Source organism: Vitis vinifera, chromosome 10, assembly GCF_030704535.1.
Source record: "Vitis vinifera cultivar Pinot Noir 40024 chromosome 10, ASM3070453v1".
Lineage (NCBI taxonomy): Eukaryota > Viridiplantae > Streptophyta > Magnoliopsida > Vitales > Vitaceae > Vitis > Vitis vinifera.
In genome coordinates this window covers 12,550,096-12,577,129 of record NC_081814.1, presented here as the reverse complement: position 1 = coordinate 12,577,129, position 27,034 = coordinate 12,550,096, and the positions used below count along the sequence as shown (strand labels likewise).

General features: G+C 39.1%; 1 protein-coding gene across 1 annotated transcript in view; it reads right to left on the bottom strand.

The window, feature by feature from the left end:
• The window catches only part of LOC100256664 (DNA damage-binding protein 1), a 50,361-nt gene extending 23,951 nt beyond the window's left edge, over positions 1-26,410 (bottom strand). The window contains exons 1-7 of the mRNA XM_002280699.4: positions 26,030-26,410; positions 25,104-25,152; positions 14,724-14,783; positions 14,534-14,625; positions 6,782-6,833; positions 6,587-6,649; positions 6,388-6,437 (exon numbers count right to left, since the gene is read on the bottom strand). Of these exons, the coding sequence (XP_002280735.1) occupies positions 6,388-6,437; positions 6,587-6,649; positions 6,782-6,833; positions 14,534-14,625; positions 14,724-14,783; positions 25,104-25,152; positions 26,030-26,133 (470 nt within the window). The 5' untranslated portion in view covers positions 26,134-26,410. The remainder of the gene's footprint in view (positions 1-6,387; positions 6,438-6,586; positions 6,650-6,781; positions 6,834-14,533; positions 14,626-14,723; positions 14,784-25,103; positions 25,153-26,029) is intronic.
• Positions 26,411-27,034: the final 624 nt, after the last annotated feature.

Here is a 27,034-nt window from a genome sequence, read left to right as displayed (position 1 = left end):
CAAAGCCTGAAGCTTCTTTGCAAGCACAAAGCTAGGTTTCCCCCTAAAACTGTAGGACTGCCACCAATCTTTAAACTTGTCCATGAAACCTTCCACCCTTAGCCACATATTTTCAAACCTAAACGGGTTTTTACCTGTTCTCATCCCTCCATAGTCTAACAAGATCAGCCAGTGGTTAGAAACAGGTCTTGGAAGAAGAACTTGCATTGCCCCCGACACCCGTTCCTCCCAATCTCCTGAAAACAGAAAGCGGTCTAACCGAGCATTTAAGGATCCTCCTTCCCCTCCACTCCAAGTGAAAGTTCCACCTCCAAGAGGAGGATCAACTAATTCAAACTCCTCTATAAAGCCTGAAAAATCCCTCATCATGGTTGACATCTGTCTGCCATTATTCTTTTCAACTGGGAACCTCACTACATTGAAATCCCCTGCTATACACCACGGATCACCCCAAAGCCCCTTGACAGCGGCTAGCTCCTCCCACAACTCCCTCCTCTCCTTACCGTTACACCGTCCATATAAACCAGAGAAGACCCACACAAAACCCTCCTCGCAATTTTTAAAACAGCAAGAAATGGAAAAAGAGCCCACTTCAGCCTCCAACACTTCCAAGACTCTCTTATCCCACATCACTAGCACCCCACCTGCCGAGTCCCTTGCATCTAAGGAAACCCACCCCAAATATCTACCAATCCCCAAGCTTCTTACAATCCTATCAGACATTTCTTTCATTTTTGTCTCCTGAAAACACACCAAATCTGGTTTGTGTCTTCTCACCATCGACTTAATAACCATTCTTTTATCAGGGTCATGCAACCCTCTAACGTTCCAGGACATTATTTTAAGCTTCATAAGGAACCACAGTAATTTGCCTTCCCAACTCCCCTTCTTCTGTCTCTCTTCCAGCCAGCCCATCATAGTTAATAGTACTGACAAGCTTCTTCAGCTCCCTTTCCTTCCTTGAAGCAGACAATGTTCCTCTCTTGCTATCATTAGGCTTCCTGATAACACCTCTTCTATTCTCAATCTCCTTAAGGATTCTCAAAATGTCCTCTTCAAAGCCTTTAATCAAGACCCCCACCGTCTTACAAAATCCCAGGAATTTCTTATTTACCCAAGGGGATTTGACCTTTTCCCCTTCTCCTGCTACAGTTATGTGAAGAGGTGGCGTCTGAAACTCCTTACCCCGAGACTTAGGGGTTACCCCCTCTGGCACGATGAAGGATCGACCATTCTTGAGGATCACCCTCAGCGGCACCTCAACCTCCAAAGGATCGTCACACGTCTCCTCAGACTGCCATGCCAACGGATACTCCACAAAGTCCCCCATTCCCTAAGTAGAAGGCGAAGAAAAGCCAGAAAACTCCCCGGACACCCCCCCAAAGGTAGTCGATCTAGGAAACATACCTGGCGAATGACTTTTCAAAGGCGATTCCCTGCTGCCTTGGTCCAGCGGGGTCGCCTTCTTCCCTGAACTCTCCCCAGCAAATCTAGGCTTCTGAAACTTCGTCTTGAGCTCCCCCAACTTAAAGGCAGGGAGCCCTAGGATTGAGTCTTGGATTGATTCTTGGGCTAGCCCCTTTTTAGTCCCTTTTAAGTTATTGGGCCTAACAATCACAGCCCATTTCCCTTTCTTTTTATATAAGCCCAAGCCTGGTCTTTTAAAAGGAAACTTGGCCCGATGGAGACTGGGCTTCCCACTGCCAGATGGCCCTCTCAACTCGGCCCACTTAGAAATTTCCCCGCCCAGCCCATCCACAGGTCTCCTTCCACCGCCAAAAATCAGCTTTCCGTCCCTCCTGACTACTGCAGCCGACCCACTCCCTGTCGTGTCGCTCGTCTCCTCCACCAACCCAGCATCCTCTTGCATAGAAGCAGGGTCTTCACAGCCTACTATCCTAGCCTTTTCCTCCGGAATCCAGAGCCCCCATCCAGAGACTCCATCACCTACGGCTGCATCAGAGTTTCCTTCTCCATAGCACATCCCTTTCACGCGCATCATCTTGGGTGACTCACACCCCCCTTCCTCCTGCTGAAGGGAGGCCCTGCTCTCTGGTTCACCTTCCCTTTGAATCTTTAAACTATTCGCCACCTAAAGAGCCGAGAACCAAACCGAGTTCTCCCACCATAATGGGATAGAGAACGAAGCAAACCTCGCTATTACCTCTAAACTTCCAGGCACCTCCTTTCCATTGTTCTTAACAAGGATTCTAGCCCCCTTCCTGTAACTAGATTTTTGGTCTCCTCATCCACATCTACAAAGCCCCCACAAGCATCCCCCACCCTTTTAAAGAACTCTATACTCCAGAACTGAAGCGGCAACCCTGGGATTCTCACCCAAGATACATCCCTCTAGAATTCCCTCCTAGAGCACCCCACAATTGGAGCCCACCGGTCTAAAGATAATCAGACACCATTGAGGCATCGGCTCCCCTCCTCCAGCACTTTTTGAGCATCTCCCACTTTAGAAAATTCAAAAAGAAACAAGGAATCACTTAAGGAGGCTACACTCACTTGACCACTGAAACTCCAATAGGTGTTTGCCCAAATCTCCACCACCCTTAAGTCGGGAGCTGCCTCATTCTCGGCATTCCATCTTCCCACCAAACAGCGTCTGAGATCTTTCAGTTTGGAAGTGTAAGCCTCGTTCCCTACTTCAACCCAAACTTCCTCACTTCTTCCTTTAGCCTTCCTCTTGAATGCGTCTACATAGCTTAAACCAGGCCTTACAAGAGAAGTTTCATTCCCTCCACCATAGGTGCCAGAGTCCTCTGCTCCATGCTTAGAGCCATCACCAATTCTAGCTAACTTGCTTCTGAATAAGTCCCAACCCAAGAGGTCAAACCCCTTTGGTATAATAATGAAATATCTCCTATCATCTTCTAAAAGGACCGAAAGCAAGAGGTAACGTCCAACATCATTTTGACGCATTTCTATTCTAAACCTCCTACCTCGATCATTCACGTCTCCCTTGAATAGTTTCTTCCCTCTCCATTTGCAGCATGCTTCAATCGACTTCAGAAACTACACCACTACCCCTCTACTTGCCTTGATCCATCTTCGGAAGCCTTTACCTTTCTCCACTATCTGCACCTCACCCCTACCCTTTGACCAGACAATCCTCACCTCAAAGGATTTGGAATCAATGCGGAAGAAGCAAGACTCCATTTAGTAGAACAAGTTTCTTGTAAATAAGAATCTATAAATGCATCTAAAACATATTCCCCATTCTCAACGACTCCATTGGGAGGTCAGAAATCCAGGTTTAAGGAAAACACTTAGTAAGCTTAAATAGACATTAAATGAGATATTTGGGGTGCAGTGAGTGATGCACTCCTCTGTTAGGAGGAACCGCTTGGGATGGCATGGTTCTTTTGTGGGCAAGAAAAGGGAGAAAGCTTGGAGAGCTGCCCTTCTCTGCTTGTTGTGGACCATTTGGAAAGAAAGGAATAGGAGGGCCTTCGACGATGTTGAGAGGAATGACCAAGAAATTAAATCTATTTTTTTGTACACTTTTGTGAATTGGGCTAGGGTATATATAGAGGAACACACTTTCTCTTTGATTAATTTTGTAGACTGGTTAGCTACCAAGTAAGGGACAGACTTGTTGCCTTATTGTCTTTTGTTCTTTTGTTCCTTGGTATACTCTGTGTATACTCTTTAGCCTCTTTGGCGTTTAATGAAATTTTCCTTTACCTATCAAAAAAAAAAAAAAAAAAGAGATAATTTGGAAAAAGAGGAATACCCAGATGTATCCTGCCTCTCTTAAACCAATCAAGAATCTCATTTACATTGAACAAGGTCTAGACCTCCTATTGGGAGCCCCTTATAAATCTTCTAGAGTTTTGGAAGGGGTGGAATAAAGATTCTATAAAAGGCCTGCTTTGTGGAATATATAGTACCTTTCAAAAGGTGGAAGGCAGACTAGTAAAGAGTATTTTGTCTAGTTTGTCGATTTATTTCATGTCTCTTTTTGTCATCCCAAGGAGGGTAACTATTAGATTGATTCAAAGGTACTTTTGTGGGGAAAAGGGGCTTTTAAAAAAAAAACACATTTGGTGAATTGATCTATTGTTTGCTTAGAGAAATAGAAAGAAGGCTTGGGTATCAAAAAAATATCTATCTTTAGTAAGGCTCTTTAGGGAAAATGGTCTTAAGAGATTTGTAAATGAAAGGAATCATCACTGGAAACGGGAAATTGTAAGAAATTATGAGCAAGATGAAGAGGGGTGGTGCATTAAAGAAGTGAGAGAAGGGTATAGTGCGGGGGCGCAGCAGGTAATCAAAGGCAAGAAGGCTTGGGTATCAAAAAAATATCTATCTTTAGTAAGGCTCTTTTGGGAAAATGGTCTTAGAGATTTGTAAATGAAAGGAATCATCACTGGAAACGGGTAATTGTAAGAAAGTATGAGCAAGATGAAGAGGGGTGGTGCATTAAAGAAGTGAGAGAAGGGTATAGTGCGGGGGCACAACAGGTAATCAAAGGCAATTGGTAGGTTTTCAAGGATAAAACAGGTTTTAAGGTTGGGTTTAGGAATAGGGTGAGGTTTTAGAAGGACGAGTGATGTAGGAACACATCTTTAAGGGAATTGTTTTTGAAACTCCATTCTATAGCTACTTCAAACAATGCTTGGGTGGGTGACCTTTCGGAATATGGTAGCTAGAGTCATATTTTTACAGGGCAATTGCATGATTAGGAGGTTGTATGAACACTCCACTACTTTGGATATTGATGATGTTATGATATGGTTGCTTACACTTTTTCAATTAAGTCCTTCTATTCCTCTTTGGCAAATAGGAGAGTGGAATTGTTCCCTTATGATACGGTATGGAATTCTTAAGTGCCATCGAGAATTAGCTTCTTTGTTTGGGAAGCAAATTCGGTCAAGATTTTTACTTTAGATCAACTCAAAAGGAGAAGCTAGAGGATTCCTAATAGATGCTACATGTGTAAGAAAGAAGAAGAAATGGGAGACCATATTCTCATTCATTGTTTGAAAGCTCACATTTTGCAACAATTGATTTTTACGCTTTTTGGTGTCCAATGAGTGATGCACTCTTCAATTAGAAGGGTCCTTCTGAGCTAGCATGGGTCCTTTGTTAGAAAAAAAGAAAAGAAAAAAGGCTTGGAAGGTTGCTCCGTTGTGTTTGTTTTGGACCTTTTGGAGAGAGAGAAATAGGAAAGCTTTTGACAATTGTGAAAGCATGGACCAAACACTTTCTTGTATCTTTTTTAGGATTGGGTTAGATTGTTTATTGGGAATGGTTCTTTGACCCTGTTAGATTTTGTGGATTGGTTATGTTCTCTATAGGGCACGGTTGCTAGTTTTTATATCTTCATGCCTCTTATTTGGTCTTTTGTTTACCTTACATACACCGTGTATACCCCTTGTTTTTGTTTAATACAAACCTTTTTTTTTAAATATTAAATTTTTTTTTTCCTAAACCATGATGCAACAATAGAGATTGTAGCCATCAATTTTCCAAATAAGTAGCTTTGCATCACAACTTCTACCTATTTTATTCTCTATCCCATTCCCTTACCATGTGTGTGTGTAATGCATCTTTGTTGACATTACCAAGTGTAGTGTGGAATCAGTTTTGTGCATTTTGATATATTGCCTAGTTCCTCAGAAGCTATGGAACTACCTTTTATGGGAAGAAAAATACTCAAAAAGGCACCATGAGGGGCAAATCTTTTTTTTCTTTTTTTTTTATAGGTAATTTTTTTCATTATTATACTGACCATGAAGGGCAAATCTTAGTACCTGGGGCATTTAAGTAACACTCAAAAGAAATAAAGAAATTAAAAAAAGGAAAAAAGGAAAAAAAAAATGGTCATTAACAAGTCAGCTGTAAATGTTTTGGTCATTGTGTTTCATTGATATTTTTTGATAGATATGTTTCATTGATATTTATTTCATATAATTTCTTCCAAAAAGCCTGGGCTTCATATGAGCCCATGAGTCCATGATCTCTATGGTGTACCCCGAGGGTTAGGGGTTATATACTTTGTTACTGTAAAATATATTTTAGAAAGATTTTATTATGAGCAAAACAACTAACACAGAAAAGACTCAATGCCCATCATTCAAAACCAAAAAAAAAAGGTAAACAGGTTCACATAATTTACACTATCAAAAAGATCTGTTAAAATCCAAGGTGATTCTTACTCAAGGGTTCAAGAAATAATAGGCTGTGCTACTTAGACACTCTAAAGCAACTAATAAAACCCAATGCAAGATGTGACAAATATATATTTTTACAACATCAGTAGTAATATCCAGTAAATTAAGAATTCGTGTCTTAGTTCCCCCATCATGGATAAATTCATCTCCAGAATCAGTCATTTATTATTAGAGGACCAAAAGGGAAAGAAAGAAATACCTAATATTAAACGCCTCCTTCAGCTGTCCTTTATTATCAAACGGAATCACCTAAAGAAACAAACTTGTGATGATAATTCTTCAAATTCTAAAGCATTAGTAAATCTAAAAACTTATTGGAATCTCTAAGCAAACAGGCATAAAAACACAAAAAGGAGGATAGAATATAAAAGTTATAATCAGCAGTCAGGACTACATACCTTAAATAATCCATCATATAAATGAAGTCCAATTAATCTGCAATCAGGATCAATAATTCCAATCTATGGAGAAGAGAAAATTAAAACATGGTTAACATGTCCAAGTGGTTGCAAAAAAAATAATTTAGAGTATAATTGAAATCCAACACAGTAGTTCATGAACAAAATAAAAAGAGCATAAATTAAAATTGATACCTGTCCATTGTCTGTAGGACGACCTATACGATCTGAGACATCTCCCATTGCTCTACAAGAAAAGAGCATGGAATTGTTGATGCAAGAATGTGACAAATAAATTCTCATAAAGTATAGACATATTAGAGTGTCAAGGTTTTCAATCAAGCCAACTTCAACTACAATGAGTATTAACAATAATATCAATATGTTGACCAACACCTCCAAATATCTATTACTATTAGATATTCAAATAATTCCAATAGACTTTCTTATATTCCTATTAAAGCTAACCCCATATCCTGAGATGCATCTTATATCAACCTCATATTTCTCATCTTTGTCCACAATTAGACAGCTTCAATCACAAACTTGTTGCTTCTTAACTATCCAACATTTTAAAAGGAACATCCCACAAAGATTCATAATTTATTGCATTGAACTTGGTAAGTACAAGGGAGGATCATAAATTCTTCCAAGATTTTTTTTTTTTAAAAAAAAAAAGATCAAAAAGGAAAAGTAAGTGTATGTCTCCAAATGAAAGCAAAACAAAATGTACATCCTACAACATAAACCAAAGCATGTCTCTTTTTGCCATTCCCAAAAGGTGAGCTCAAAGCTGAAATAGATCTAGAGGGATTTCCTTTAGACGGGGGAGCACTTGAGAAGAAGTCTTAATCGGTCTACTATCTGTTTGAATAAGAAGAATGTAGGTTTTGCCATAAAAAAATCTTCATACCCTCAACAAGGCTTTGCGTGGCAAATGGAATTGGAGATTTACTACACTAAGGGAGACCCTTTGGAAATAGGTCATAACTAGAGAGTGGAGATGATGAAAGTGTTGGTGTTCGAGGGCGGTTAGGGATGGCTATGGGGTGGGTTTGGAAGGCTATTAGATTCAGATGGGGAGGCCTTTAGAAGCATAAATTGTTTCTATATGGGTAATGGCAAAAGTATAAAATTCTGGAAGAATAGATGATGCGGTAAAAGTTCCATGGAAAAGCCCTTGGGAGTTATTTTATATAGCAATCGCAAAAGAGTCTTGGATAGTAGAGATGTGAGAACAGATTGGGGGGGGAGGCAGCAGAGTCCTCACTTTCATAGACAACTCCATGATTGGGAATTGGAAAGAGTGTGAAGACCTTTTTTTCCAAGACTGCAATCATGCTTAATTAGAAGAGATGAGGAGGATAGCTTGGGATGGAAGAAATCTAAGAATATGGAAATTTTTGAAGAAATCTAAGAAGGGCTTTACCAGTATCAGTATAGACCTCAACTCAAAGATGCTCCTTCCCAAAATTTAGGCCTTTACCAGGAGTCTCTTTAAGATGCTTGAAGATTCTAAACACTACTCTGACAGGCTCCTCACTAGGGGAATGCAAGAACTAAGTATACTCACAACAAATGAAATATTTGGCTGTGTATATGCAAGTAAATCGGCTTCCCTGCAAGCCTATGATATCAACTCGTGTCCACTGTTGTTGCATTACTTGTTGTCCCCAACTTACAATTTTGATTTATAGGAGTGTCAATTGGTTTGCATCCTAAAAGATCAATATCCTTAAGTAGATCAATATCGTACTTTCTTTGAGATACACAAATTGCATCTTTGGATTTAACAATCTCCATGCTAAGAAAAAGTCTTGAGTGGTCCAAGGTCCTTGATCTTAAAACTTTCCTGCCGAAATCTTCTTAAGTTTGTCTAGCTCTTCAAGATTGCTGTCAGTTAGGATTATATCAACCACATACACTATTAGGATAGCAATCTTGTAGCTAACTATCTGTTTAAAAAACATAGTATGGTCGACTTGACTTTAAGTGTATCCATAACTTTGAATTGACTTGGTAAATCTATTAAACCAAGCTCTAGAAGATTGCTTCAATCCATAGAGTGACCTCTTAAGTTTGCACACTTTCTTTACCTCCATAAATTTTCTCGAAGCCCTGTGATAAGTCCATGAGGACTTCTTCATCTGATTCGCAATTCAAGAACGTACTCTTCCCATCTAGTTGGTGTAAGGGTCATTTAAAGTTAGCTGCAAGAGATAAAATAACACAGATTGTATTTATCTTAGCTGAATTGGCAAAAGTTTCTTGGTAGCCAATACCATATATTTGTGTGAACCCCTTAGCTACAAGTTTGGCCTTTTATCTTTTGATTGAGCCATCCGCCTTATATTTCAAGGTGAGGACCCATTTGCAACCCAGGAGAAACTTTCCTCTAAGCAAATCAACTAGTTCCCAAGTTCCATTCTTCTTCAAGGTAACCATCTCCTCAAATACTGACTTTCTCCTTGATAATTTTTTGGAACCCCATTCATGAATATGAGTGCTCTAGCAACCTTAAAAAGGTGCCTATTCTTTCTCTCTGCAATCCAATTTTGTTGAAGGATATCGAAACAAGAAGAATGATGGATGATTCCTTGCCCTAACAGGAAATTTCCAAGAATTGAAGAAAAGTGATCTTTTCCATTGTCAATTCGAAGAACTTGATTTGATTTTGGAATTGTGATTTAACCATATTATGGAAATTTTTTAAAATACTCTTAAAATATGGAAATTTTTTAAAACACTCTTAGCTTCTAATTTTTCTTTTGACAAATAAACCAAGCAAACTCGAGTGTGGTCACTATAAATGTGATGAACCATTTTGTACCCATAATATTTTTGACAAGTGAGGGACCTCATATATCACTGTGCACAAGAGAGAATGGTTTAGATTGTTTGTAATGTTGACCATGAAAGAAAACTTGATGATATTTGGACAATTGGCAGATCTCACATTGAAACATTGAAGAATTTTTGTTTCTAAACAAAGATGGAAATAACAGTTTTGAATATGAAAAACTAGGGTGGTCTAACCTATAATGCCACAACATTATTTGATTGTCAACAGAAAAAGAAATATCACCTCTACTCGCTCCTTGAGCTTGTCCACCACCAATAACATTCCCTTCCAAATAGTATAGTCCATCAATCTTCCTAGCATTGCTAATTGTCTTCCCCAAACATAGATTTTGAAATTCACAACCACAATGTGAGAATTTGACAATGCAGTTTAGGTCTTTTGTGAGTTGATTGACAGATAAAAGATTACATGAAAGTTTCAGCACATGTAAAACAGAATTTAAAGTAAGATTCTTTGACAAAAAAATTGAAACATTCTCTGCAATTGTGGATAAAGAACCATCAACAACCTTACTTGTAAAACCACCAAAACAAGGTGAATATGTTGAGAACAAACCAGCTAAACTAGTCATACGGTTGGACGCCTAGAATCAATGATTCAGGGGACTTGATTTGACAAAAAAGCGTGTAAGGCATTCAGTGAGATAACTTTCTGGGCCAATGAGCAGGAGGGTGATGGATTTTGAGAGAGTTGGGACCAATTTATCAACCTGTACAAGTGCTTTAGTTGTTCCTTACTAAATGGTTATCAATAGTTCCAGTTTGGTTTTTTTTTGATAAGCAAGCGATATATATATAAAAAAGGCAAAGAAGCCTCAAGGCATACAAGAAGTATACGAGACTACCACCCCCTCAAACAAAAAACAACACGACCCAAGCCCTATTTGGAGGCTAACCACTCCAAGAAACCTATTAGGGATTTCGACTCCATATCAATGTACACTTTAGCCCAACCCCAAATAATGTATACAAGCGAAGTTTTTAATTTCTGATAAGCCAGCACACCCCCCTTAAAAGCTAGCTTGTTCCTCTCCTTCCATATAGTCCAGAAAATGAATAACGGGATGGATTTCCACACTTTTTTCCTTTTTCTCCCCACAAAAGAGCCTTTCCAACTACTAAGAACCTCCTTTACAGAATTTGGAAAGACCCACTGTATACCACACAACGCAAGAATGATGTTCCACAACCCTTTTGCCACTGTACAATGTATTAATATATGATTGATCGTTTCCTCTTCGCACCCACACAAAAAACACCGGTTAGGTAATTGCCACCCTCTTCTCTGCAGCCTATCCAAAGTGAGGACCTTCCCCCAAGTAGCTTCCCAAGCAAAAAAGGCAATTTTGGTTGGGACTTTGTCCACCCAAACATTGCTATGAGGAAAATCCACTCCTTGAGAATTTACCAACACACTATACACTTTTTTGACTTTAAACAGCCCGTCCTCACCTTTCTTCCAAAAAATCGAATCATCTTCCAAATTTACACTATAATCCCTTAGTTCAACTAAGAGATTGTCCACCAAGCCCAACTCCCAATCATTCAAGTCCCTTAACAGCCTCAAATTCCACCCTCCTTGACCCACATTCTGATCCCAACATTCCTCCACTGTGACATTCCTATGGGCAGCCATGGAGAAAAGGTTCGAGAAGCCTTGGGACAGCACATTGTTACCGCACCAAAGGTCAGTCCAAAACCTTATTCTGTTGCCTTTTCCCACCTTGAACCCCATATTTTCCCAACACCAAGTGGACTCCTTCAGAATCTCCTTCCAAACTCTAACTCCAAACGCCCCATTTGCCTTCCTTGTCCTCCACCCAAGCTCCTCTTTCCCATACTTAGCCTCAAGCACTTTTTTCCAAAGCTCCTCCTTAGCACACGCAAATCTCCAAATCCATTTGCCAAGGAGAGCTTTGTTCAAGAGAGTAAGTTTCCTTAGACCCAACCCTCCCTTTTCTTTATCCGCGCACACCACCTCCCATCTGACTAAATGAGCCTTGTTCCCCCCATTAGCTCCACCCCACAAAAAGTCTCTTTGAAGCTTTTCAATCCTTCTTACCACTGACTTAGGCATACGAAAAACCGACATTTGATATGAGGGGATGCTAGACAGCGTACTCTTTATAAGAGTAATTCTCCCTCCTTTGGATAAATATTGACGTTTCCAAAGGGCAAGCCTTCTCCTCCACCCCATCCCAAACGGAAGAGGCCCTATTTGGCGCCCCAAGGGGCAGCCCCAAATAAACAGTAGGCAGCTGCCCCACCCTACACCCAATTTCAGCCGCCATTTCCAGCACCCCTTCCACCTCCCCTACCGGAATTACCATACTTTTGTCCAAATTAATCTTTAAGCCAGTTCCAGCTTGGTTTTCAACTACAGCTTACATTCCTCAGCCATTTCTTTCAGGAAATTTGTTGTTTTTCAAATTTGGAGGTTTCCCATTAAGTTTCCAACAGGTATCCTTGGTGTGCTGCAGCTCGTTGCAATAGTTGCACCACACCTTCCCTTTTTCCTTCACTTCTCTGCTGAATTTTTGGACCACTAGCACCAGTTACAGTCTCAATTGCAATAGTAAATAAAGCTGAGTTTTTATTTGTGGTAGAAAAAATAGAACTTCTCATCATAACCTTTCTCCTGCTTGCCTTTCTCCTAACTTCATAGAACACCTCTTGAATCGACTTCTCATCATAGCATTTCTCCTACTTGCCTTTCTCTTAACTTCATAGCACAGCTCTCGAATCAAGGTTAGTGGCTCGACCACCCACTTCATCCAGTTCCTTGTTAAGCCTAGCAAGAAATTCAAATGCCCATTCCTTTTCCAACATTTTCTTGAATCAAGCACTATCTTTTTTTTTTTTTAATAGAGGAAAAGATACAGGATTAAAGAAGAGAAACAAGAGAAAGAGAAGAAACCAAAAGAAGGATGAGAGGTCCTTCCCACAAAACAAAAACTGAACAAAAGAGAAAACACCCAACTAAAGAAAACTAAAAACACAGAAAAAAAACCAACACTCTCAAACTTTTGAAGCGCAAACCGCAGTCCAGTTGAGTTGTAAAACACTTAGAGGAACTCCTCTAAAAGCTACAGTACACGAGGCACAAAGAGAGGAAAAGAACATAATCAAGTCCCATAGCATCTCTTCCGTTCTCCCCTTATCCTCAAAAATCCTATTGTTTCTCTCTTGCCATACCATCCATAACAAAGTAAGGCAAGCGATTTGCCAAAGTGTCTTGCCTCTTAAAGAGTTCCCCAAGCCTTTAAAAGCAATAACCAACATGTCCTTAATACTCCTTGGAGGGACCCAAGCCAATCCTGCTAGATTGAACAACTTGTGCCAAAGTCCAATGGTAATAGGGCAATGAAGAAAAATGTGGTCTACCGATTCTCCATTTCCTTTGCAAAGAATGCACCATTGAGGACAGAGGGATTTGTAGGGTCTTCTCAATTGCAACTTGTCATTGGTGTTTACCTTCCCATGTGCTACTAACCAAGCAAGGGCCTTAACCTTTGAGGGGGCTTTTGAACTCCATAAGAACTTGGCCAGAAGGAACAAGATCAAAATAGGATTTGAGACTTTTGACAAGGCCAAGAAAAAAGATTTCACTGAAAACAGGCCTGATGATGACAAAGACCACTTTCTTGAATCTGCCATAGCAGGAGAGAAAAACACTGAACTAAGGGAAGACATTAAACTCTGAAGGAGATCGATTTCTAAATCAGTGAGATTGTGGCAAAAATTAAAATTCCAAGACACTGGAAAGGAATTGTCAAGGACATTAAAGACAGTGAGGTTTTTCACAGAAATAACTCTATAAAGACCAGCAAATTGAGAGCACAAAGATCGGTTACCCCACCAATGATCTTCCCAAAAACGAATTCTCTCCCAATTCCCCACCACTAGGCGGACAAAAGGGGAAAAATCCTGGAAAACTTGAGCAATAGCCTTCCAAGGACATCTGTGTGACCATCTAACCACCATGTTGGCGTTCCATCCATTAGGATGTGTCCCATAAATACTCGCAATAACCTTATGCCAAAGGAATCAAGCACTATCAATAGCACAAACACACTCAAAATCGTAAAATAAATCTAATTCTTGCTAGAGTCTATTCAAAATGTCATAGCATATAGTTACATCATGTGTTCCTTGCTTAATCTCATGAATTCCTTGATTAGTCAGAGTATGTTTAACTCATCGCATCCCATAAATCCTTTATTGTTAAAAGAATTAGATATATCCAACCAATTCCTAGTTCCTTAACCAGTCATGACATGATCATGGAATTCTCTGAATCCCATGTAGGAAGCAATGGATCATTGTCCTTTGGTGCCTTGATTGCACTAGTCAAACCAACAAAATTTTCCACAACCTTTGATGAACAGTTTCACTGATTGAGACCAACAAAGGAAATTCTGTCCATTCAGCTTATGGGTGGTGATTTGAATTGACTGATTATTGTCAGTTCCATGGGTGGTGTTCTAAAGCAGCAGCTGTTGAAGAGGCGCTAACCTTGACTCTCCAAAAACTTCTTCTTTGATCACTCCAGACATTTGATCCACTCCTATGTTGCTTAGCTAAACTCTCAATAAACCAAACAAAGAAAAACTTCCTTCTCTGATTCCAACAATAAAAGTCCAGAAGAAAAAAGAATTTTTTTTTTATTATTATTTCAATTTAAGCCAACTCCAGTAAGGAAACTAGCTCCAACATGAACATAGGTTTTAGAAAATTTGTCATCCTCATTCAGTAATGAAGAATTGGTATACAAAGGTATTTAAAGAGTATATGGAATAAACAAGAAATCAAACAACTGTCCTGATAAAATCTAGGCCCAAAAAATAGGAACTGGATAAAATTTGAAGTGCACCAATAATCTATAAAATATTTGACTTATTCTCTGATTTAATTTTCATCTAATTCAACAGCAAATCAGACTCAAAGCTATTCCTCATTTTTCAACAAGATGCATGCCTTCTACATAGAAAATGTAATAACTTAAAATAGTGGTAAACTAGCAAACGGAACATCATAAATGAAATGAACACTAAAGTAAATGTTGTTTCTGTTTCATGCTTAAACCTTGTAATAACCTCAGAATTCTCTGCATCCCATTGAAGAACACAAAACTTGTATCTTTCAGTTGCGATGAATAGAAAATCTTGTGCTTCGCCCTGTTAGAATCCAAAACAGCAAGCAATAGTATTAGCATAAAAAGCATGATTATAATGCTACTAAGTAAGCTTTCTATATGTCACAAGATGATACTTACATGGGGGCGAAAAAGCTCAAGTGTTGCTATTCTCCCATATATTGGCACATCCAACATAGGCTGCAAATAAAATAATTTTCTGTCAACTTGACCTTTGCAATCATGCTTTTGGAATAAAAAAGTTCTGATTTTAACAATGAAATGAACTCTACTTTTTATCAGATAAAGATTGAAAACAGAACATAAATCCTGATTAAAGAAAAAAACAGAATATAAGTCAATGCAAAGAAAACATGGCAATTTTCTTAGTGCATAAGGAACATAATTAAAATATCTTAAAAAATCTAATACAAGATTCTCTCCATTGTAATGATCAAAATACAGAGAATCAAAGTTCATACAATGAAACATCAGTTAATTTTTATCAGAAGGAACATATCAGTTAGCTTGGCCTCATTTCTGCAGGCATGCAGCTATTAGGTTTAGAATAATCTTACTTAACACCAAATAAACTTCATGAATTGTCATATTTTGATTCAAATTAACTATTATTGGACTTTAGTCATCATCTATGTTGTTACAAGCCAAATTCTTCTGCAGTAAGTCAATGATATTTTCTGTTCACACATCAATTCCAATAACAAAATAATTAACAATTTAACAAGCTGCCTTCATAAAATAGACAAGCTTAGTCAAATTACTTCATCCAATTTCATCTTTTTAAGCTACTTAGAGAGAGTCGGGAGTTGGAAGTAATTAATTGACCAACCCACTTAAAAGCACATTAAAAGCCATAACAAGGTAATTGAAACCCATATGAGCAACCAACATGGAAATTAGGTGTTTGACCTAATAACCTTAAAACACAAGATTGGAGACCCAAAATTAGTGGGATGAACTTTGAAGCAATGCGGAGCAAGGATTCTAGGAGACTAAAGATTCCTTTTTCTGAGGAGGAAATCTCTGTTGCCTAGTCCAATTTATGCAGAGAGAAAGCTTCAAGGCCTAATGGCTTCACCATAGCGTTTTCGCAACTATGTTGGGACTGTAGAGAACAAGGTGATTTTTTCAAGGAATTGGTATGATGTAGGACAACCCTAGGATGGTTGCCTACACTCAAGGGTAGGTGGGCTAGGGTTTTATTTCTAGGGTGTAAGGAGAGGAACAAGGAATAAATTTTATGGTAGAGAAAATTATAAGATAAGAAATAGAGAGAAAGAAGAAACAATGAAAAAAATATGGAAAACCTTAGAATCTCACTAAGGCCTTCTAGGAGCCTCACCTAGAAGAAAATCAATGGAGTCTCACCATTGAGGGTTGCAACCTTGCAATGAAAGAAAGTCTAATATTATTCATCAAATTCATCCCTTTGATTTACATTGATTAGCCTATTTATAGGCTTCTCTAAAAAATCTAAAGTCTACTAGGACTCTAATAACCTATTATAATTCTAATTCTAATTATTATTTTTTTTTTATAAGTAAACAAGATATGCATTAGAAAGGCTAATCGCCACAAAGCATACAGGGAGTATACAAGACGGCTACAGCCTCAAAAAGAGAAAAAGGACCAAAAAGAACTACCTCCCCTCAAGTGGAAGCTATCCACTCCAAGAAACCTATAAGGGAGAAAGACTCCTCACCTAAATACACTTTGGCCCAATTCCATAATTACAAACAAAAGAATTCTTTAATCTCTGAATATTCACCGCACCCCCCCCTAAAGGCTAACCTATTCCTCTCCTTCCAGACCGTCCAAAAAATACACAACGGAATGGATTTCCAAATCTGTTTCCTTTTCTTCCCTACAAATGAACCCCTCCAGGAGGTTAAAGCCTCCTTAACAGTTTCTGGGAGGACCCACTTAATATCTATCAACCCAAAAATAATATTCCATAGGGCTCTAGTCACTATACAGTGTAAAAGAATATGATTTACATTCTCTTCTTCACAACCACACAAAAAACAACAATTTGGGAGTTGCACCCCTCTTATCTGGAGTCTATCCAGAGTGAGCACCTTCCCCCATGTAGCCTCCCAAGCAAAAAAGCAGACTTTAGTTGGCACCCTATCCACCCATATTCTCCTTGCGGGAAACACTGTGGCCTTAGGCTTGTCCAACATCCTGTAAGCTTCTTTAACCCTGAAGAGACCATTTCTTCCTTGCCTCCATTTAACTGAGTCATCCTCCAGGGAAGGCCTATGACCCCTCAAAGTATGGAGCAAATCACCACCATATCCATCTCCCAGTCATTGAAGTCCCTCACAAAAACAAGATTCCAATCTCCTTGGCCCGAATGTTGGTCCCACATCTCCTCAATCGTGGCGTCTCTATGCACGGCAAGGACAAAAAGGTGGGTGAAGCATTGGGACAACGGAGTATCAGTGCACCAACTATCTTTCCAAAATTTAATTTTGGAACCCTTCCCAACTAGAAAAGCCAAATTTTCCCAGCACCATTCAGATTCTTTCATAATCTCCTTCCAGACCCCAACTCCAACCGCCCCACTAGCCTTCTTAACCCTCCAACCATATTCCTCTTGCCCATATTTCGTAGAAATCACTTGTTTCCAAAGGTTATCCTTTTCACACGCAAACCTCCAAGTCCACTTGCCCAACAAGGCTCTATTCAGAGTGGCTATTCTCCTTAATCCTAGCCCTCCATTGAGTTTTTCTGTACAGACCACATCCCATTTAACTAGATGAACTTTTCCCTCCAAGTTTCCACCCCCCATAGGAAATCTCTTTGGGTTTTCTCCACTCTTTTAGCAACGGACTTGGGCATACGGAAGATAGACATTTGGTAGATTGGCATACTAGCCAAGGTACTTTTTATAAGAGTGATCCGCCCCCCTTTCGAAATGTACTGTCTTTTCCAAAGCGCAAGTCTCCTCCTGACCCTCTCTTCCACTCCATCCCACATAGAAAAGCCCTATTGGGGACCCCTAAAGGGAGACCCAAATATTGGAAAGGCAGAGACCCCACCCTGCACCCTAGCTCAGTTGCCAACTCAAGAATCTCCTCCACTTCTCCAACTGGAATGATTTCGCTTTTAGCTAGATTCATTCGAAGACCCGAAACCGCTTCAAACCAAAAGAGAATCCAGCTTAGATGAGACTTGTTCTTTGTTCGCCTCACAAAACACAATTGTGTCATCAGCAAAAAATAGGTGGGAGATATTCAATGAAGTTCTACTACCACCCCGAATGTTGCACCCTGAAAGATATCCCCCCTCCACCGCTCTCCTGATGAGAACGTCCAGAATCTCCATTCCCATAACAAAGAGGTAAGGGGATAGAGGATCCCCTTGACGAAGCCCTCTAGTGCTAGGGAAAAACCCAGCTGGCACTCCATTAACAAGAATAGAGAATTTAGCAGAAGACACACAGCTCCACATCCATCCCACCCACTTGGTCCCAAAGCCCATTTTTTGAAGGACCTTCATTAAGAAATTCCAATTGATGCTGTCATAAGCTTTTCTATATCCAATTTGCAAATAAGGCCCTTTTCTTTTCTCTTCTGCCACGAATCTATCACCTCATTAGCAATTAAGGACGCATCCAGAATTTGTCTTCCCATTACAAAGGCATTTTGAGCAATAGAGACCACCTTACCAATCACTTTTTTGAGCCTATTAGCTAAGACTTTAGCCAAAAGTTTATAGAGACCCCCCAACAGACTGATAGGTCTAAAGTCTCCCAGATCCTCCGCCCCGCTTTTCTTAGGTATCAACACCAAAAAAGTATTGTTGAGGCTCCTAACAAAGGAATTATGCTCATGAAATTCTTTAAACATTTCCATGATCTCCTCTTTGGTAAAGTCCCATGCGTTTTGCCAGAAGGCTATAGTAAAACCATCCGGGCCAGGGGCTTTATCCCCATTCATCTCCATCAACGCCGAGTGAATCTCAATCTCTGCAAATGGGATTTCTAGACTCTCTGCTTCTTGCTGGCTGATACAACCCACCTGAATATTACCAATATCCGTCTGCCAAACCATATCTTCACTCGACCCCCTGGGCGATCGAAAGACTCCCCCTCCGGAGCCCGATCAGAATTAGAAGAGAGAGAAAGAAATGTCCCCATAACCCGATTTCCTTTAGGATAGGAATGCAGGGCATACCTCTTAGCTTCTTCTTCAAGCGCTCGATCAGTCATGGAGAAGCCATCATCCCTCTGTTCCCTTCTGATCTCCTCTGGCACCCAGCACGTCAAAGGATCCTCTGGAGTGGGTCTTTTTCTGGAGATAAAACGGCCCAAGAAACCAGCCTTCTCCTGGGTAGCATTTGGGCCATCCCTTTCCAGGCCTTCCATCACAACAAAAGAGTGGCAGCCCAGTTCAGCAGCCCAATTACTAGACGATGGGCCAGCCTCTGACTCACCAGCCACCTTTGTTTTATCCTTTAACTTTCGACCCAAAAACCTGTCTATCTTAGCCAGCCCACCATCCTTCTCCTGCTCTTTAAGGCCCATAGTTGGACCATATGAGGACGACCCAACCATTTTTCCATCCGAATAGGCCCATTCCCGGGGCATCGAGCCATGGATCTGGTTCCCGGGTTCTAAGCCAGGCCCTTTTTCCTGCAGCAACCTCCCATCATCTGGCAGGAGCAGTCCCTCGGTTCCCGCTTCTATCAGTTCCTTCCCCACGCGCGTGAGTACGTGTCACCCCTGTCCTCGGTTCTCCTTCTGATTTCCGCCGCAGAGAAAATCCGTCTCACCACCGGCCTAATCTCCCACCATAACGCCAAAGAGTAAACCTCCTCCTCTACCTCAATTTCTAGCATACTCGGTCTAAATTCGCCTCTTATTTTGACCAGTATCCTAGCCCATTGAATCTCCCCCATCGACCTTGTCCGCTCGTCAATTTCAACAAATCCCCCACATTCCTCCCCTATTTTCTTCAGAATCACCGGGCTCCATAACGAGACTGGCAGACCGAAAATTTTAACCCATGCTTCCTGTACCATCTCCTCCTCTACCCAACAGCCCGTCTTTGGATTCTAGAAATCCAACCCTAAGTGGACTCCTCCCATCTCTCTGCTCCCCGATGAGACCACACGGTGAGCCTCTCTTATATCTTCAAACTCCAACAAAGCCCTACCTCGTTCCAACTTGGCCAGCCCTAGTTTGCCTTTTAAGCCCCAAGAACTCGCCCAAAGATTTCCCAGCCTCTCCAAATCTTCATCTTCCTTTTTGTTGGGCTTCCAGCTCACGACGAGACAGTGTTCCAACTTCTGTAAGTTTCCAGCCATCTCCTCCCTCGAGACCTTCAACTTGATTGCAGTTGTGCCTTTCCGATTTGAACCCATAACTGCTTCTGCGTATGATTTTGCCATAGTAGTTTTACCGCCGGCCCTTACTTCCTGCAACTCCATTCTTCTGCCCGCCAGCTCTTCCATTTGGCGAATCATCTCCGCCATAGCCGTCCATCCTCTTTTGTCCCTCCTACCTCTCGGTAAGAAAATGCAGAAGTTTTTTCGTTCCAGATCCACAACCCCCAACCTTAAAAAGCCACCCGCTCTATTGGAACCCCGCGCCAGAGTGAACCGCTTGCCTCTATCTCTCCACTCCATTTCCCATCTCCCTTCTTTTTCATCTCGTATACAATGGATTAGCCCCTCCTTGAAAAGCCCTAAGCTCTCCAGCCCTAAACGAATCCATGTCGAGACCCCCCGCTTCTTTTCCACGATGAGGAACTGACATCTACCTTTCCTTCCATCCAGGGCAAGCTCGAAAGTCTTGGATTCCACCGTGAAGCTTCGCTTTCGACTCGCCTCGCCGGTCTCATCGTCGTCGCCGTCGCACGCGCTTTCACTCTCCCTCACGCCCCCTCTCTCTCTCTCGCCCTCTCTCTCTCTCTCTCCCATTTCTTGCATCACCTAGAGGATATGGGATAGACAATTCCAAACATGAATTAACAAAAGACAGCAAATACTCTGATCCATATCTTCATTAACCTGAAATGCATTTCATCTCTTTAACTATTTAAATTCCTATTAAACCTAAAAACTAGGAGACCACATGCTACAATATATTAGGCATCCTTGGTCTTTTTCATTCCCAGAATGTGCTCAACACCGAAGTTACAATTCTAATTCTAATTATAACATTCAAAGTTTACTAGGACTCTAATAACCTATATGACTCAAATTCTAATTATATTATAACTCAACTAGCTAATCCTAATTAGACTCCAACAAATATTAATCATAATTTAATTCTAAGTAATATTAATCCTACTTTAATTACAACTAATACTAATTCCCTTTCTTGATATATATCTTGAAGATTCATCCTCATCATGGTATCTTTTATTGAAGATTTGGTGCCTCCTTAAGTCTAATGTAATTTTTTTTCAATTGCTTTGATTAATGTTCCACTTTTTGTAATTTCTTTTTATTTATTTTATCAAGAAATGAAAATAGTATTTAATTTCTCTTGTTTGTTGAGCCATATGGAACCATGTAATGGTATCCATTCCCTTGTTTTTTATTATATTTTGATTGGCTTAGCTCCTAGTAAGGTTTTTCTCTCTTTTGTTTACTTGCCTATTAGTGCTTTTTTTTTATAAGAGTGTAAATATTTATTTTTTTTGATAGGTAAGAGAGTGTATTAATAAACGCAAAAAGCACACGAGCACACAGGTCATATACAAAGAGCACCAAGCAAAAAACAGAAAAAATGGTACAAAAAAATGCTCCCTCCCTCAACCAAGACCCGACCAATCTATGAAATCAACCAAATACACATATCCTCCGCCTATATACATCCTCACCCACACAAAGAAATTGTTTAGGAAAATATTTTTTAGCCTTTGAATAGACAATTCCTCACAATCAAAGTATCTTGTATTTCTTTCCTTCCCGATCATCAAGAAAATACAAGAAAGAGCAGCACTTCAAGCCTTAATACACCTTTTTTTTGGATAAGTAAGAGATTGTATTAATAAAAACACAAAAAGTACGCAAAAGTATACAAGTCGTATACAAGTAAACCAAGCAAAAAGGGTACAAAAAACTCCCTCCCTCACCCAATACCCAACCACTCTATGCAATTAATCAAATGCGTATAGCCACCACCTATATACACCCTAACCCACATAGAGAAACTATTTAGGAATAAACTTTTTAGCCTTTGATCGGACAATTCCTCACCATCAAAGCATCTCTCGTTTCTTTCTTTCCAAGTCGTCCAAAAAATGCAAGGAGCAGCTCCCCAAGCCTTAATATGCCTTCTCTCTATAAAAGACCCATGCCACCTTAGGAGAGTTTCCCTAACTGACTCAGAAATAACCCATTGTACACCAAAAACGAAGAACACCAACTGCCATAATAGTCTTGCCTTGTCACAATGAAGAAGGATATGATCTACGGACTCTAACTCCTCTTTACACAAAGCACAAGCCAAAATGCACCCTCTTCTTTGAAGCTCATCCAAAGTCAAAACCTTTCCCCAACAAACCTCCTAAGTGAATAAACTCACCTTAGAAGGGATCCAAGGATTCCAAACTATCTTTAAAGGGAAAATGATAGAACCACCAGTCTCTAGCAAAGAATAAAACACCTTTACAGAGAAGACCCCTTTGCTCTCACCCTTCCAAACCATCCTATCCTCTTGTTCCCTCTTCACTGAATGTCCTTGAAGTAAAGAAAGAAAGCGCTCCATGACACCCCACTCCTAATCATTCAGATTCCTAACAAAACGGAAATTCTAGTTTCCACCTTCTCCTTGATGCTCCCACAAATCAGCTACCCATGCTTCTTTAGAATCAAATAAGGCAAACAAGGACAGGAAAGTCTCACATAATGGCTCCTAGCTACACCACCTATCTTTCCAAAACTTCACCCTCCTTCCATTACCCACCGTAAAAGAAATCATTGAATTAAAAAGTTCCCATTGCTTCTTAATCTCTTCCCATACCCCAACTATATAGGAATCTCTCACCACTCCCGACCTTCATCCCCCTTCCTCCTCCTTAAACTTTCCCCTTATGATTTTCTTCCACAACAAGTCTTTTTCACTAGAGAAGCGCCAACACCACTTGCAAAGAAAGGCGTTATTAAGCAACAAAAGAGAACGAATACCTAGCCCTCCTTTCGACTTTGTTTTACTAACAATAGACCACTTGACTAAGTGTATTTTCTTCTCTAAGGACCTCCCCACAAAAAATCCCTTTGAACCTTCTCTAATCCCAACTTTATAATTCTTGGGATGGTGAACATAGACATAAAATAGATTGGTAAACTGGCTAGAATACTACAAAGTAAAATGAGTCTTCCCCTTTTGGAAAGGTTTGTCTCTTCCATAACGAAAACCACTTATGAAACCATTCTTCTACCTCATCCCAAACTGCCATAGATTTGTGAGAGGCCCCTAAGGGAAGCCCTAGGTATGAAGAAGGCAACTTTCCCACCTTGCACCCAATTTCACAATCCAACTCTTCCAAATTGGTGCTTATTACGTACAACATGTGTTCTTTGGTGCACCCTTCGATTACGCATTATTAATAAATATTTGTTTTTTGCCTATAAAAAAACCTTAAAACACAAAATTTCAATGTGGTCATTGATAGCCAACAAGCATACACATCTATACACCTAAGAACATGCAATGTATAAATGCTAACACTAGACTATCCTTGTTACATAAAACAAAAGAAATCTATCGATTAGAATGATCCCTCCAATGAAGTACGAAATTGCAATGCATTAAAAAAAAAAAGGACCAAAATGAGGGATATAGGATGTACACAAGACTACTAAAGGCCAAAATACTAATAACAAGCATAATCTACAATATCCAAAAGGAATAGCCTATTAGATAATAAGGAAATCAACCAAAAAAAGAATGCTACCAACAATATGCTCAAGTCTAGAAATGTCATTTCCTTTTTTTGGAATATTCAATATCTCTTTTCCCTTCATAGGAGGCAAAGTTCTCAATTTGGTATTGGCATTATTTTCTAATTGGTCTTCGCTATGGTTATCAACCTATAAATAACATCGCGTATGATTTTATGATTTTTTTTCATCTTACATTGTGTATCATCAAATACAATTTTTTTTAACATATTGACAAATAAAAAGAAAAAATAGGTATACCCGCTTTCATGTCCTAACTCCTTACCACTTAAGCTAAAATTTAAGTGTTATTGCTTTGTACTTTAGTTTTGCAATACATACATACAAACATACAAAAGAGTTACCTATAAAAAAAAGTGCAAATTAAAAATAAAAAAAATCATACATTTGAAAACATTAGACTTTTGACGAAATCAACTTAATGAAATATAACATTTAAATATATAGATCCATCTAAAAATCCACAAAATGAGCTTCTCAAACTTTTTACTATAATTTTCATTTCCAAATTCCAAACAATTTGCTAGTAAATACTATCACATCATAAGTTCTAAGTTCCTAAAATTCCCTAATTATAGTTAAAAAAGAAAATATGATCACATGCAACTTTCCAAGCTTATCATCAATCTCTTCTAAAAAATTTATTTAAAAATAAAAAAGAAAGAGTAATATATTAAACAAAAGTCTCTATTTGTAGATTGGGTGGGTTCTTGGTGAGGGAAGGTTGGTGGTCCTCTCCCTTTGGGGTTGTACCTTTTGGTACCCTCTCCATTCGTCATCATCCTCAACATTAACATTTAAATCATTTAAATAACATCTCCTGAACATTTATTACAACGATAATTACAATCAAATTCCAATACTTAACATGCAAACACATGTATAGTATTTTCATGTAGGATCATTGTCTCTTTATTTCCCCACTTTTAACATCATTTTGTACATTTTAAAAAATTAATATAATGGCCATTTTAAGAAAAAAAAAATCAAGTTTATTTTTCCCTAGAAACTACTAAAAATGGTCAGGATGCTTGTATCATAGAATCATTTGTCATATATGAACCTTAAGAAACAACTAAGACAAAATACACACCCATGCATATTGACAATATACAATGTTTTTATAGAACAAAATGCATTGGATCACAACCTATGACTTGCAACTATGATCGTCACCTCAGCATTCCAGGCCTTGATCCACCAAGCCCCAAAAACGTCCATAAACAACAATCAAGGCATGACCCATCAAAGGCCAAACAAGAATAAATGAAGTCTTAAAATATCCCAAGCAATCATAAAATTGAGGAAGAGGTGAGCCACAAACTCTGCACTCATTTTGCACATGCAGCAACAATTTGGCAACTTGGTAAAAGACAACTTCATTGGCAAGATGTTAAACTGTACTAAATTTATTTCTCACCACCATCCTAGAAAAGAACTCCACACAGAAGAAGGGCTAGAACCCCACACCTTCTGAGATGGAAGAGAATCAACCTCTGCCAGAACCTCCCCCTACAACCCTTAGTTAATAGCAACCAAAATGAAACTTAATTTAAGAGAAAGAGAGAGAGAGAGTACCTGTAAACCCTGAGGTGTAAGCAAATGAATCTCAATGCGGGTGCATTTCCTGACAGCAGATCGTATTGTAAATAAAATGTTGATAGATTAAAAATGCACTCCATACATAAATTGCTAGAAACATGATAACTACTGCCAAGGTAACCAAATATTAAAGAAATAAGAAAATAGATACATAGTGAAAATATATGGAATGCCATAAATTTTTCCCTTCTGGTAGTGACAAGTGAATTGCACTTTCAACGTAGTGTGAAAGAGGTCAGCAAATCTCCTTTTCGGATTCCTGGCTTGGACAACCATTTGACATTGCAAAGGACATAAACTAAAAACCAAATTGTCCATGAAAATTGCTGTCAATGCAATTCGCAAGAGGCCCAAAAAGTTCAGGAACAATTAAGCAGTTTAACTAAAGGGTTGTCGAGCATCAAGTTTTCATCAAAAAAATTTCCCCCAAAATGAAAGAACCCTACGCCTTTACACCTCGATTAATCTTGATAAATATTCTTCCAAAGTGAAGAAATTTTTGCCCTTGAACTTTATTTGTTTTCTTGGAAAAATTTCCCCGAAAATATTTAACAACAAAACATGGGAAGGCCAAAAGATGGATACGAATTGTTCCTAAATCGATCAAGAACTGAAAAAATAATAGTTTAAACGAAAATTAGTAAACCCTAATTAAAAACCACATAAAGAACCAAAAATTTATAATCCTTTTGCAGAAACGAAGCAAACGATCCAACAATATTATGCAAGCCAAAGAAAAAAACACTACAATCAAGACTTGAAACAAACCATATGGAGTGAAATAGGCAGAGGAAGAATGAGAAAACCCTAGCATTTTTCTTGGCATGAGAATGGCCAACAAAGAGAAACCTAACACATTCACACACAAAGAGAAAGAATAGAAAGAAAAATGCAATACATACGCAATGATGAGGTTGAGCTCCTGAGGGCCAGTGAAATTGCCGACGCAGGAGTGCGTAACATTGGTGGGCTTGTGAGCCGTAACAACATAATTCCACACGCTCATTTTCTCAATCTCTCTGAGCTCTGCGATGAGCTGGATATCTGTTCCTCAGGTGAAAACGTAAACCTAACCCTAACCCTAACCCTAATGCTGTGCGTTGGGTGGAAATGCGTAGGAGGAGGAAGGCGGTGGAAACATCTGCCGCTTAAAGAGTACCGAATGTAATGGTTTTAAGCAGCACACATCGCTCACTCATTTAAAGGAGCGGCTCCCTGGCGTCTTCTCGAAATCTTATGGTGAGCGCCACCTCACTACGCTGTATTTTGCAAATTACAACCTTTGGGTTCATGGAAGTAATATTTAAATTGAAGCCTTGAAGTATTTATTCTTCGTAAAAGAAATTATTGTTAAGAAGGACCGAAAGATGTCATATTTATAAATCTATCCTTGTGATTTTTGTGTTTTCAAAAATAATCTATTTTTGACATAAATACCCTTCAATATTGTGATTATTTACTTATATATTTTAAAATAAAAAGTTATTTTTGTAAGAAAAATGTGGAGACATTTTTGTCCAAAATGAATATTTTTTAAAGCTTAAAAAAAGTAGAAGGTTTCATTTACAAAATAGGGATGATTTCATCATTTTTAATCAAAACAACCCAACATAAAAAGGTATATGCATAATACAATTATAAAAACAGAAATTAATAATTCATAAATGTATTAAGACACCCTTGGACTAGGAGTCTTGAGTGAAGTTTGATAAATTTTCAACAAACACCCAAAGACTATGTAATAGATCCCCGGAAAAATAGGGATATCAACAAAAATAAAAAGTATATGTGGACAAGTCATGGTTCCATTAAACCTATTGTAAATCCCTTATTTTTGTAACCACAAAATAAAGAAAAGAAAAGGTATCATGAGACTTACATTTTGGTGTCATTTGTGAGAATGAGCA